Genomic DNA, 14,438 nt, shown 5'->3' with positions numbered 1-14,438 from the left:
ATCCAGGTATTGACTCATTTCTTATTGTAAACACGCATGAAATATATATGATGTGTGTTTGTGTCTGAATCTAATATTTATATGATGTGTGTTTGTGACTGAAACTTATATGAGGTGTGTTTGTGTGTCTGAATCTAATATTTGATTCATAACCAATCAGATTTGTAGTACCTTATATGTTGTGTGTTTGTGTCTGAATCTAATTTTTTAATCTAATAATTGATTCATAAGCAGTCTGTGTGTGTGTGTGTCTGAATCTATGATGATTCTAAACAAATTTATACGAAAAGTACCATCAACATTCATAAAGAAACAGTCTTTGGATTTGTATGTGTATGTGTGTGTTTGAATCTATCATGATTTTCAACAAAAATATAATAAAGTTTACTGTTTTATTTAATAATTTATATTTCAGCTACTACATATGACTTAATGGTTGTATATACCAGTAGGTAATTTTAATTTATTTTGTTAAATGGTTTGAACAGTCACCACACTACCACCCAAGGGTGGAATGACCAGGAAGATTCAAAAGATTGTGACTCAACAGCATCAACCCCTGTAAAACCAAAAGCAAAGGAGAAAAAAAAACAATACCCTGCCACAGAAACAAAAGCAGCCAACAAAAAAATCTGTCACAATTTGGGATCAACATCGGCACCTTCGAGATTGAAGGATATCAAGGAGTGGACTGCATTGCTTGAAGCTAGGCAATATAAGAAGATTAACAAAATTCTGTTCTGTCAGCCAGAAGAGGAGGATGACAATGATTTCCACATTAACTACCATCCATCGACACCGATGGGATATGAATTTTTCGACACCGGAGTCCCTATTCCTGAGGTAAGTTATTTAATCGTCTTATATTTAAACCTAATACAACACTTTCATTTAGTACTAATAAAAATATTTATTCCACGTTTGTTTTATTACAGTGGATGCCTGTCACATTTAGGCCATCCCCAAAAATGAATCTGAATGATATTTGCGCTTACACTATTGCATACGCCTTTATGGGCGATGATGAGCAGAAACATGGGTATGTGTTTTTAATATATCTTGCTAAACCTAACTGTAAATTTATTTAGCCCATTTAATTTGAATACATCTAACAATTCATACATCTACCTGTTGCAGTGGCGAGGTTCTGATTAAATCTACATCAGGTGTTCATGGGGACAGGAAAGCAATTAAGTCGTTGATGCCTAGGTGTAATGTGGACCAAGAGGTTATATTTTGACCTAACATTGTAATTATTTGGCTATGACAGATGAAAGTGAACTAAAATTTGACATAACGTTGTTTTCATTTGGCTATATAGGTTATCAACTTGGTTGTTGCACGAAGCAATTGGCTGGTTGAATCGTTAGGAAAAATGAAATCTGTTTGGTATTTGCCTACATATTTTGCGGTAATTACCTAACTAACATTGATTTATTTTACATTTACATTTACATTAGTTGAGTAATAACCACTGACTTAAACTACATTACTTTTTAAGCAATATGCTCTGGATGACAAATACACAGCTGACTATATCCGGAAAATATATCAGGATAAGTTCATGCCAACAAACTCTGTGGTTTCAAAGGTGAGTTTTCTATAAATTCTGCTTAGTGTGTGATTTAAACCTGAAAATCAGTTCATGCCACTAAAAATGATTTCTATAACTACAGATTTTTATTCCTATGAATGATGGGGGTGCACATTGGTTTTTGGTGGTTGTTGAGTTTACTGAAAGAAAAGTTTATTGGTTGGACTCGTTACCTTCAGATGAAAGATATCATCCTAGGCGTCATTCAATTATTAGATTGGTATGCATGTGATCTATAGTTTGTTTTACATTCAAATTTATTGTTCGATTTTTTAATTCAAATTTTATATTTACTTTATATTTACTATTGTGGCAGATTGTCAAGCTTGAGGAAATCCTGCTTCTTCCTTGTTTTGTTGATGTTGCTAATCTAATTGGTCATGATAACCTAATCACAAACTTCACCAGGATTGAACCTACGTGTCTCCCGCATCAGCGACCTGGATCGTAAGTATTGTTAACCCCTATCTCTATTAATGATTTTACTTAAACTACATATTAGTGTCGTACTAATGCAATTTTATGAATAATCATAGGAATGATTGTGGAGTGTGGGTTGCTAAATGGATGATTGAATGTCCATACAATAGTAACTATGGAGGCATAACTGTAAGTTGAATTAATGTCATGGTTTTTTGTAAAACATTTTTCAATCTAAGCAAATTTCTAATTCATCCACTGTTTTTTCATGATATGTAGGTTAACACTGCCACAAGGATGAAGCTTGCTTTATATCTCTGTCATTCATCTAATAATATGTTGTTACAATCACTATTGGCAAATGCTGCAAAGTATTGGGATGATATGCACAAGAAAAGGAAGGCTTTGGTTGATATCTGAAGTTTCAAGTTTGGTTCTTAGACTATGGGATGGGTGCTTGAAGATTGAATTTTTATTTTGGATATTTTGGTTTATTTTCTCTGTTTTGATTTTTGGTACTGTTGATTGTTAACCAGTGGGTTGTATTTTGCACAATATGGTCTTATATTTTGGATATGCTGTTTTATTCGGTTTGAAGTTTTATTTTGGATATTCTGTTGAATTTAGTTGACAGTGTTCTATTCTGGTGGATATTTTGGAGATTGTGGTTTATTCGGTTTTAAGATTTATTATATGTTTGTCTTAAGCTGTAGGTATCTCATGCTATTATCCAATTTCATGCTATGTTTTTGACTTAAATACATGAGATAACTATTTGATTTATTTGTTTGTTTCATACAATTTTCAAAACATTATATATATATATATGTTGGGAACATACCTCTTAGTTCTATGTCTTTGTAAAATTGATATGAATCACCTTTCCTTCTTAACATTTTTGACTTCAAGTCTAATCACCATGTTGCATGCATATTCATGTAACCTGTTTCAAATTGCAATAAAACATAAGTTGCTGTAATTATCACCTAATAAACATACATTTGGCATTGTAACAAAAGTTGGTATTGGAAATAGACATTTTTCATGTATTTAATCAAAACTATTTAAAAATTGGATAATCAATATCAAAAATGTTATTGTCCAAAATTACACAACATTGTTCTGTAAAAGTTGGATCATCTTCGTTAAAGTTACCAAAACTTATTAAAGTTACACCTTTCTCATGATAACTTACAAAACTTATACATCTTTCACATCAGGTACATTCAACAACCTTTAATGGGACTTGTGTGATCAGTTAATGTACATTGAACAGATTAAAAAAGTTGCATGTTTCTCATTACATGACATAAATAATAGCTTATGAATAGTTAGGTAACTTAAGCTTGGAGCAACCTTTAAAAGTTAATTGGAATTGTTTAAAAAGTTTCATCTTTCTCATTACATTGCATAAATCATAGCTTATCAAAAATTAAGTAACATTGAATAGCCTCCAAAAGATAATGTACCATGTTTTACTCAAGTAAAAAAGATTACAATATTCAATTTGAAAATTGTTACTGTACTACAGCTTAATTTGGTATATATTATTCAACTATAACACTGAGCATTAGCTAAAATATAGCAATGACTTCATATCATTAACTAGTGCTTATTCAACTCAAATACATATCACTAACTATAAACTTAACATTACAAAACTTGATTTGTTTACCCTTCAAGCCCTTCTACATTGTCTGTTTTCCAGTTCAAACCTCGTAAACACAGGATTCCTTAATTGGGATCAGAGTGGAATATTGCCATCCATTATTTATCTGCATGATATGTGAACAATAACTGATCAAATAATTCAGAATAGCACACTAATATGACATTCAAATTAACATAAGCACACTAATTAAGTGTGAATAATATCACAGTCCAATTTCAACCCTAATCACCAGCTCAAATGACATCAAATTCAGAATTTTAAGATTTTGATAACACAGTATTCCTCAATTGGGATCAGAGTGAATAGATTGTCATCCATTACTTAACTGCAGTATATATGAACAATAATTGATGCAATAAGTCAGGAAATACCACACTAATATCACAGTCAAATTCACAATACCATACTTATTTTTCCTATGAATAATATCATAGTCTAATTTCACAATTAAAATGGCTTACAAATCGTAATCCCCAATTCAAATGAAACCATAATTCCCAACCCATAAATAACAGTATCAGCATATATACATTCAAAAATCAAATGAATTCAAATAAAATTGACAAACAGAATTTAACAATTTGATAAATACAAAACCAAATCCCCAATTCCAAACTTTATGGTTGAGAATTGAAATCAACTACAATATATATAACGACCCTAATCCCCAAATGGATGGTTTATGCAGTAAGAATTCAAAGCAACTTCAATTAAAAATGCAACCCTAATCCCCAATTCGATCGATACAGGGTAACAATTTGAATCAACTTCAATTAACGATGTAAACCCTAAATTGATAATTTCAGAGGCTAAAATATACGAACAATTACCTGTGAAGTACACTACGATGCTTGGAACCATAGAACAATCTTGCACTGAAAATAGTTGTTGGGTGAAGACAGATACGAATTACGCTTTAGTTTTTGGCGAATTACAAACGACCAGGAACCCAGATACGACATTGGGTGAGAAGTCGATAATGCTTTAGTTGGATATCAATGAAATAAAACGAATAAGACGAAGTCTGAGAGAGGCCAGAATAAAACGATGGATGACGAAGAAAAAGAAAGGAATGAACAATCGAAGAAGGAGAAGGACGAAGAAGGATGAACAATCGAAGAAGGAGAAGGACGAAGAAGGATGAACAAAATGGAGAACAGGTGGGAATTTGGGATTTAGGGTTTTCACTTTCAATTTTAATTTGTTCAAATAATAATGTTAAAAATCATAAATAAAAAAGTGTAAATGATTTATGATTTTAAATTGAAATTAAAAATGTTTTTGATTTGTATTTTTCATTTGATGGAGGACTCATATGCAATAAACAAAAGTTTATTAAGGAAAAAGAGACTCACCATGGACCTTAGTTGATGTGGCAATTAAATTGAATTCTATTGGTTAAAAGTTTGGAATGCACCCATACATTCCAAAGCTGGAATGCACCATAGAAGCTCCCAACAGTAAAACAGTAAAGAGAAAGTAATTAACTTGCTGAATATGTTGTAAATTTGTAATTAAGTCATGATATTTGATGTTATCATTTCCTCAAATCAAGGCTAAGATTATGGATCCAACTATTGTAAAGGGTGAAGGCATCACTCTATATATGTAAAACGTATTTGCACTCTGTGATATATCAATGAAAGCAAATATTCATATTTTATTATTTTACTTTTTTTATTTTTTTACTAAAAATTACATTCATTCATTCAATTTGATAGAATACATTGAATAATATAATTCAAAATCGCTAAAAACTGAAAAGGATGAATTTGTGAACAAACTCACAACATCCACGTTAATGGCATACAATGACAAAATACCTACAAATGTGACAAAGCCTACAAATTTGATGAAATTGAAATGCTCGGAATACCTATCTCTCCGAGTTTGCAACGTTGACGACGTCAAAGTCATAGATTGAATATGCACTTAGTCAATCTAATCTGTCAATCTGAACCGAAAAAAACACCGCACTAAGACAGAATAACAAAACAACGCCGCAACAAGACGAAAACTAACACAACGTCGCACTAAGACAACGATATCACAAAGAAAAACACTAAATATATGTGAAAATCACGTATTTAAATGAAAAGAAAAGGGAAAACAATTTAGAGAAATGATTTTGGGTCAAAAATTGACCATAAAACTGCTAAAGTTCAGAGAGAAACACAAAGTAACGGCTAGGGTTTCAATAATATCAGAATTGAATTGCTTAACATAATAAGGATTACAAGAGAATTTATAATAATTCCTAATGGACTACTATACAACTAACACATAAAGCCCAATACTCAAAGCCCTAATAATATTATTATCTAACACTTCCACTCAAACTCACGATGCATTAACAGATAATCATCGAGAGTTTGTCAGACAAGAAACAAAAATCATACTAACTCTAACTAATTTTTTTTTTCTTTCTAATACTACCCCTCAAGTTAAAGCTTACTAAGCATTGAGTTTGTCACAATATCAACCCTGAAAATAAACTAAATTAACTAATAGCTTTAGATTTCGGATTTCGGCTTCAATTTCAGACTTCAGCTTCGGATTTCGGATTTCATGCTTCAGAGTAGTTTCAGTTTCAGACAGTATTCCCTCACCGGATTCAGATTGTGAGCATTCCCTCACCGGATTCAGATTGTGAGCATTCCCTCACCGGATTCAGATTGTGAGCATTCCCTCACCGAATTCAGATTGTGAGCATTCCCTCACCGAATTCAGATTGTGAGCATTCCCTCACCGGATTCAGATTGTGAGCATTCTCTCACCGGATTCAGATTGTGAGTATTCCCTCACCGAATTCAGATTGTGAGCATTCCCTCACCGGATTCAGATTGTGAGCATTCTCTCACCGGATTCAGATTGTGAGTATTCCCTCACCAGACAAATTGCGAGCTTTCGCTCACCAGATTCAGATATTCAGATTGTAGTCAAATATAACAAAACAAAACCAATTTAGTCGGAACCAAATCAAATCAAACGGAACTGATCTAAACCGATCAAACCGGACCAAACAAAATGGAATCAAAGAAACACAAGAGCAGCAACCGTACCTTCCAAATTCAAAGCAATCAACCTTAGAATAAAAATACCAATTTCACCAAATTGCCGACATGGCCGATCATGAAACCACAACATACTAATACTGGTGCTTGCAAAATCAAATAAGCCACAACTCTTTTCCCAGCCGATTCATTCAAAACATGTAAAACATCCAACAAAAATTTCAAAATATCAACACTAGAACCAAACTTCAAACGCTAAATTAAACACGTTTCCAAACTTTTGGAAACTCGGCAGCGGAAGCAACAAACAAATTCAAGAAGGATCGAACTTTGCTCTAGATACCATGTTAAAGTTCAGAGAGAAACACAAAGTGACGGCTAGGGTTTCAATAATATCAGAATTGAATTGCTTAACATAATAAGGATTACAAGAGAATTTATAATAATTCATAATGGACTACTATACAACTAACACATAAAGCCCAATACTCAAAGCCCTAATAATATTTTTTTTTTTAAAACTTGGTATCTGGCCTTAGGGCCGACTAATCCAAGGGGACCAATCCCACCGCCCACTTGCGGGGGCCCCATTTAAAGCCAGAGTTTTTTTTGCTCTGTATGGACTTAGCCCACCGAAATTGGCACCAGTGGGAATCGAACCTGAGACCTTGAGAGGAGCATACTCCAAGGGCCCAAGCCAACACCACTCGACAGACCCCAAGTGAGTTAAAGCCCTAATAATATTATTATCTAACAAAAGCCACCCCTTCTTCATGGATGAAAGAAAAGAATAAACTAAGATTGGAGGTCGCGGCTGTTACAAAGAAAGAAAAGAAAGAGATGAGAAGGCATTGCTATTTCTTTTCTTCTTGTAGGTTCATGTTGTACTTAATGATTCTCTCTAGGTTTGTAAACCATCCACACTGAGTAGATAAAAACAAGTGTCCAACATTGGAACTTCTTATGAGCTTCATCCTAACAATAATACTTGTAAGACACTAAGGCCTTTGATTTACTGTATCAATGCTATTTTATGGGCATTCCATTACTAAAATACACTTTCCGTAACAAAATATAAGCAAAAGTTACTTTTTAAATTCATTGCATGATTAATGTATCTAATTTATAATATAGTCTAAATACAATGAACCTAATTATAATAGTCTAATTTATAATATAGTCAATTAAGAAGCATATAGTATATATATATATAGGGATTTGCTATAACACACCCACCCATTTTTATGAAGGTGTGCATTAGCAACGTACACCTTAGGGTGTATTTAATCACCTTTTAGTTATTAGTTGCTAAAACACACCTTCTAAAAAATTAGTGGGTGTATTCTAGCAAATGCTTATAGGAGTTGCTAACGTACACCCACTTATTTTTTAGAAGGAGTGTTTTAGCAACATGCACCTCAAGGTGTATGTTACCACTTTTTAGTTATGACTTGCTAATACACACCTTCTAAAAAACAAGTGGGTGTACGTTAGCAAAACCTATATATATATATATATATATATATATATATATATATATATATATATATATATAAAATATGTAATCACACAGAAAATCTATGAAATTCATTTATTAAATTTTTTCTGCAAAATTTCAACAAACAAGATTTCTTTTCAAAATTCTTCGGCCCTTGTACATTTACTCCAAAAGGAGAAAAACCATAATTAAAAGAGGGCATAATACACAGTTCTATAGTTGTTTAGCCCATCAGACAAACTATATTGATGTTAATTCAATCGAAGGATAAACCTTTTCTGGCGCATACAATAAAAGTATTAAGACAACATGGACGTAGAAATTCCAATATTCACTATGTTCATTGATATGTTCTCGACCAAATGGATGATGCTCAACATATTCCACCATATTTTCAGCATTTGCCAATCCATCTAGATATCGACGTAGATTGCCTCCGACAGCTAACAAATTAAAAACATGTTTTGTTATTAATAATGCATGTGCATAAACATTTATTATTGTACGGTGTTCGTGTATAAGCTATTTTTGTAAAAATAAAAAAAAATAAAAACCTATATATGTTCATATAAGTTATAAAGTGGATTCATAAGTTATTCCAAAGAGCTTATAAAAATAAGATGAAAACTAAGGAAACGCGGATGCAGACAGACACTAGGTTTGACACAAACTCTTCAACATAGGTAATAATTTGAGAAAACATAATAGTTGAATATAACCACATGTTAGTGTTAAATACTGACGTGTGTTGAATACTAGACACACCTAAAATCTGAAGTGTCAATACTACATAATCAAAATAGCTTATAGATGTGATTTTAATAAACTCTTCCAAATAGTCTAACAAAGGAGAGGAATAGAGAAGGAGAAAATGAAGCAAAATCTTCTTACTTTACAAATACATAAATTATCATGTATCATACCTAATGAATTGTCATTCTGATTCAAATAACTGAAAGTATTTGGGAAGATTGAATTTTGTTCCTACGAAAAGTTATTAAAACATTAAACATAAGTTAGGACATGTCACAATTTATGAAACCTGGAAGAAAAAAAAAAGCATGATAAAAAAGAATCAGTTAGTTAGTTTGTTTGTTTACATAATTAAGCAGTGCCTTGTAGGGAGAATCATCCAAAAGCAATGTGTTTGACATATTGTAATATCCTCTCTCCCAAGGAAGATTAGGATAGTAGTTAAGCCAAATTTTCCTCAAATCCTTAAAAACAATTGGCTTGTACATGTTTTCAGGAGTTTTGAAACCTGTGTCAGTACAATGTGACATGTCCTATGAAGAATATGTCGAGTTAGAAACCATGATCGATACCACTAATAAATAGAACTAATAAATATTGGAGTTTGCTTTCTGCTTTTCTTTTAAGGGTCATGTTAACATGTGCACAAAGAGCGCATGTTAAGCTTCTAAATATAGAAAATAGCATTTAATGTTCGAAAAAAATTTAATGTTTAAAAAGTTAAAAGCATTGCTATATAACGCGAACGAACTTCTCGCGAATTTTCACGAAGGGAATATTTTGTTTTTTCTTTTTTATTGTACTCCTATATACTACCAGTAACTACATCAAACTATGCAAATACCACCCACCATTGTTTTGTCAAGAAATACAGCCTCGTGAAATAGATCATTGTTAACAGGTAAACAAAATCAAATTTATGCAAGTCATTATGACTCCATTTACAAGAAAAATGCATCAAACCATCTGCTACCAACATCATGAACCAAAAATGATTTCAATGCTCTGAAAAGTTTCAACAGAACACCATCAACTACACTCCTGCAAGTTTTGGGTTTAATTTATTGAACATCCCAGCAAACGTTGAACAAAAGAGTAAGAAATAGGAACCTTCAACCACCAATTTTTTGACCACTTAACAAATTCGATTTCTTCAATAGTCAACCAGTTCATCTCCACCGATACACCTCAAAACAAAGACTTTCTAAGAGTAGTTTGTTATCAAAATCTTCACTTTCCAAAATCTCATCTTAACAGTTCTTTCAAACAAGAAAAAGAAAAACCAAGTTGAAAAAAGAGGTCAGTCTTGAGAGGTAATAGAAAAATACCTCAATTGGTTAGATTAAGAGAGAAATTATGGAGAAGAGATGAAAACGACTAGTTAAAAAATGTAGAATAAGAAATTTTGGAAGACGAGGATGTGAGAGAAGAGATAAACAAGAGCAAAATAAATTAATGGAAATGATACAAATCGGTGGACTAAAAGATTCCACGTCATTCGTTACACGTTCGTGATGCTCCTGTTCACGATAAGTAGCATTTCTCAAAAGTTAAATGCACAAATTTTAATATAATATTTCTACTTTTGCTTCCTTAACATGTGCCCTTGGTGCACATGTTAACATTTTCCTTCTTTTAATTTCTATGTATCAAAAAAATATTGGAAACCTTGATCTATTGTTCTTTTAATTTGTATTATCATAAAACTTTTTTAAAATAAATAAATTGAAGTTCTTACACTTAAATTTCTTATTTTTAGAGAAAATAGATTTTATAAAAGCTACTAGGAATTAGCTTTTCATTTTAAAGTTAAAATTATTTTTTTTGACAAAATAATTTTTTGTAAAATTTATAACAAACACCTATTAAAATGATAAAAGTGACTTAAAACGCATCATTAGATAAATTTTTTAAATCAAATAAAATTGATGAAGTGCACAAAAAAAACTTAAATAAAATTGATGTTAGTACTAACCCAACAAAAAATCAGCTTTTGTTTCATGTCTCCAAACAAATAATCAACGATACTGTCGACATTTTTCCTACAAGATTATAAAACACATGAATCAGCAACCAACCACAAATTAATTAATTGTATACAAAGTGAAAACAATTTGTTAAATGACATTTTATAGAACAAAAAGAATTAGGTTTAATATAGTACTTTGTTCTTGAAGACCACACAGCCACGTCAAATTTCTCAAAGCAGAACTTGAGAAATTCTTGATAAAAAGGTCTCGTGAATACTGAAAAAATCAATCATAAAAAACAGATTAACTCAAAGATTCAATTTATATACACCGCTGATGTAAAATGAATTAATTATATAGATACATGTAATGTGACTAAACTTATTATTAGTGTCAACATTTTAGTAGCGGTGTCATATAGTTAAAAATGTTTGAACCTACTTAATCTTGGAACACTAGTATGTAATTTTTTATTCTGGGCTTCGGCCCTCCATTTTATAAAAAAATAATAATAATGTTTGAACCTAAAAAATGTAGACCGTAAGATTTGAACCTAAGACAACATGTATGCTACTCAACTTAAATTCTTAATTCATTGAAAATGTAAAATAAAAAAGTTACAATAAAATAAAATAAAAATAAAAATAAAAAACAACTATATATTTCTTACTTGCTTTTCTTTCAATAATGGTGTCTGGTTTGGAATGACATGGTGGTGGAAATACAATATCAGCAAGGAGACCGTTCAAATCAAGCACAAGAAGTTTCTTTCTCCTTAAACATTCAATTGATGATATTTCAATTGACAAATTATTTCCTTCTGCTTCTTGCTCGCCAAAAACTGAAAATGTTGTCATTATATACATATTATTCAATAACTGATAATGTTTGAATCTAACAAATATACATAAAGAACAAAAAATTTGAATGAAGATTTTAAGGATGGACACCTTTGGGCCTTCAGTTTTATAGACTTAGAATTTACAAAGGACAAAGTTTAAGGTTTTTGACAACAATGGAAATTGGTTTATAAAAGTTAATTAGTTAATATATTTTTTGGACTGGAATTAATATATACTATATTGTAATAAACCAATTATTTAGTTTGGAAGATTACAGTAAATTTCTAATTTTAAATATAGTAAATCAATATTAATAATATTAATATATACTATATTGTAATATATAAAGCAATTATTTAGTGTGGAAGATTACAGTAAATTTCTAATTTTAAATGAAGTAAATTAATATTAATAATAAAATAGTACTATAATTTACATTGGAGTTGTTTTAGAATTGTATTAATATTTTCTATGATTATTTCAAGTGAATACCAGACAAGTACTATAATTTACCTTAGTTGTTTAGAGTTTGGAGTTGTTTTTGGGACCACGATTTGCTACAGTAATAAAACTACAGTTTTCACGTAGTTTCAATCTTGGCCGTTGCTTATTGACTAAATGGTTCTGATCAAATCAGACGTAAAATCCATCAAAACAATCACAACCGTGCATAACAAACTGCACGATCCAAAATCAGAACTACGTGAAAATTGTGGGGAAGATTACAACAGGAAATCTTTTTTAAAAAAAAAAAAAAAAAAAACTATTACAGCAGTATATCTGCTTCATTGTTTTTGTTTTTTGTGGATCAAGATATTACCCGCAGGAGGGAAAATGACACCATCGTATGCAGTAATGAATATCAACCATTGATTTAAGATCGAAAGGTCCAAATAAAAATCAACCTTAAACAATCCCAATCATTAATTATGATCGGACGGAAGAAAGCAGTAACTGCGTCACGCAATTACTATAGCGAATCTGTTTTTGTTTTTTTGTTAAGGGTAGGAAAACTCTGGGTTGTTGCTTGCTTTTGGGTAGGTGGGTGAGTGTGGATCCTATGGTAGGATGATGACAAAAGGCTTTGTCAAATTTTGGTTTTGTGTCTTTAATTTTGGCCTCAATGAGTTTGGCTAGACCAATTGCTTGAGAGATCGAATAAGGTCTTTGTATTTCTAGGTTTAGATCTGATAAAAAAAACAGTTTAAAGCAACTTCAGGTGGTAATCCCAACATCCTAGCTTTTATATAGTTTTTCAAAACTAGCTAGTCTGGTATTCAGCAACAAATCCAATTTGTCTTAGTTTAAACAATTGAGCTTGATGATTTTCATAAGATGATTGACCAAATTGTAGTTCAAAAGCAAAAGAAAAAGAATTCCAATTAGTCAATTGATTGTTTTGAAACATCCATATATGTCAGCTCTTGAAGCATCCCCTTTCATATAAAATGATGACATAGGTAAACAATTTTCAAATGGAATATTATAAAATGAAAAGAAAAAAATTGTCAGCTCGAAACGACCATTCTAAAAGATCCGATGTTAGAATTAAATCAATAACATATACATGCTCAACATATTATAACATAAACTTTAGTGCAGAAACCAAATAGTTATAGAAGCATGTTTAAAATTATAGGATTGGCAAGATGATCTTTAGGAATACCTGGATCCATGATAATAGTTTTTTGGCAGTAATCTTGAAACACAAAAGTAATCTTGAAACACAAAAGGCTTGATGACTTGTATGATTCTTCATAGGGTGACTTGTATGATTCTTCATCTACTAGTACCATATATATAGGGTAATGACCCATTAGGGTTCCCATTCCAAAATGAGTCATTCTGAAATCCATTCTATTTCAGTCCATATGCAATAAATTATTTTCTAAATAGCCCAACATCAATTGGCAATTAAAGCCCAATTTTCATTAGCACCAAAAGCTCAATTTTCATTGACATCCAATTCTCACACTTTACCGCTTTCGTATAATCAATTTTTGCATCATTTACTTCTTTTTTTTCATTCTAAAACAAAAAAAAAAGGAATGTCTTTTAATTTTATTTGACCACTTAATCAATTTATGCTCTTAATTTGATATATAATTAATATAAATATAAAATATTTAAATAATATTTAAATAATTTGATATATAATTGATATATAATTAATATAATAATTTACTAATATTTAAATATAAAATATTCCAGTATCTGATACATAAAAAATTCTGATTTCAGCTTTGGGTGATATGTATGTGGATTGTGGTTAGTTAAAGTAAATTGGGGGTGTGTGGGTTTAGCAAAATATTGGGGGAAATGGTAGATTGTTGGGGTGAAGTGTGACATGGAAATTGTGGTGATGTAAAATTAGTGTTGTGAAAATGGAGGTGGAAAGGGTGGTGGGGTGGTGGGGGGTAACCTGTTATAGGTTGTAGGAAGTGAAATACTAATGGGTGTTGTATTTGAAATTAGTGGAGAAGATGATATTGCTATAAAACTCTCCATGATACCTTCATTAAATTTATTTTTTTTAACGGAGATATCTTCATTAAACATGTTCTAAGATTTCGTTTGAGTTGTAAAAGGTAAGTACATGACAAAACAACATAAGACAAACTTTTAAGATTTTTAACTTTGTCATGCACGATTTTTAATAGATAAAACAATTATTT

At 31.1% G+C, this 14,438-nt stretch overlaps 1 protein-coding gene and 1 long non-coding RNA gene across 3 annotated transcripts; both read right to left on the bottom strand.

Annotated features, from left to right (window-relative positions):
- Nucleotides 1-3,461: 3,461 nt before the first annotated feature.
- LOC123891231 lies at nt 3,462-5,142 on the bottom strand. 2 transcript variants are annotated; one of them, XR_006803023.1, is made up of 2 exons: nt 5,042-5,142; nt 3,462-3,789 (listed from the first exon to the last, which is right to left on the bottom strand). It is a non-coding gene; the product is annotated as an uncharacterized LOC123891231 (long non-coding RNA). The 2 variants fall into 2 exon arrangements; XR_006803022.1 differs by having other exon boundaries at nt 4,517-5,135.
- Nucleotides 5,143-8,401: 3,259 nt separating this feature from the next.
- LOC123888484 (ubiquitin-like domain-containing CTD phosphatase 1) lies at nt 8,402-13,514 on the bottom strand. The gene is made up of 7 exons (XM_045937547.1): nt 13,430-13,514; nt 11,592-11,762; nt 11,116-11,197; nt 10,927-10,993; nt 9,299-9,484; nt 9,122-9,182; nt 8,402-8,641 (listed from the first exon to the last, which is right to left on the bottom strand). The coding sequence occupies exons 1-7, from the start codon at nt 13,437-13,439 to the stop codon at nt 8,439-8,441; spliced, it is 780 nt and encodes a 259-aa protein (XP_045793503.1). The 5' UTR covers nt 13,440-13,514; the 3' UTR covers nt 8,402-8,438.
- Nucleotides 13,515-14,438: the final 924 nt, after the last annotated feature.

Source organism: Trifolium pratense, linkage group LG6, assembly GCF_020283565.1.
Source record: "Trifolium pratense cultivar HEN17-A07 linkage group LG6, ARS_RC_1.1, whole genome shotgun sequence".
NCBI lineage: Eukaryota > Viridiplantae > Streptophyta > Magnoliopsida > Fabales > Fabaceae > Trifolium > Trifolium pratense.
This window is presented reverse-complemented; position numbering and strand designations above follow the sequence as displayed.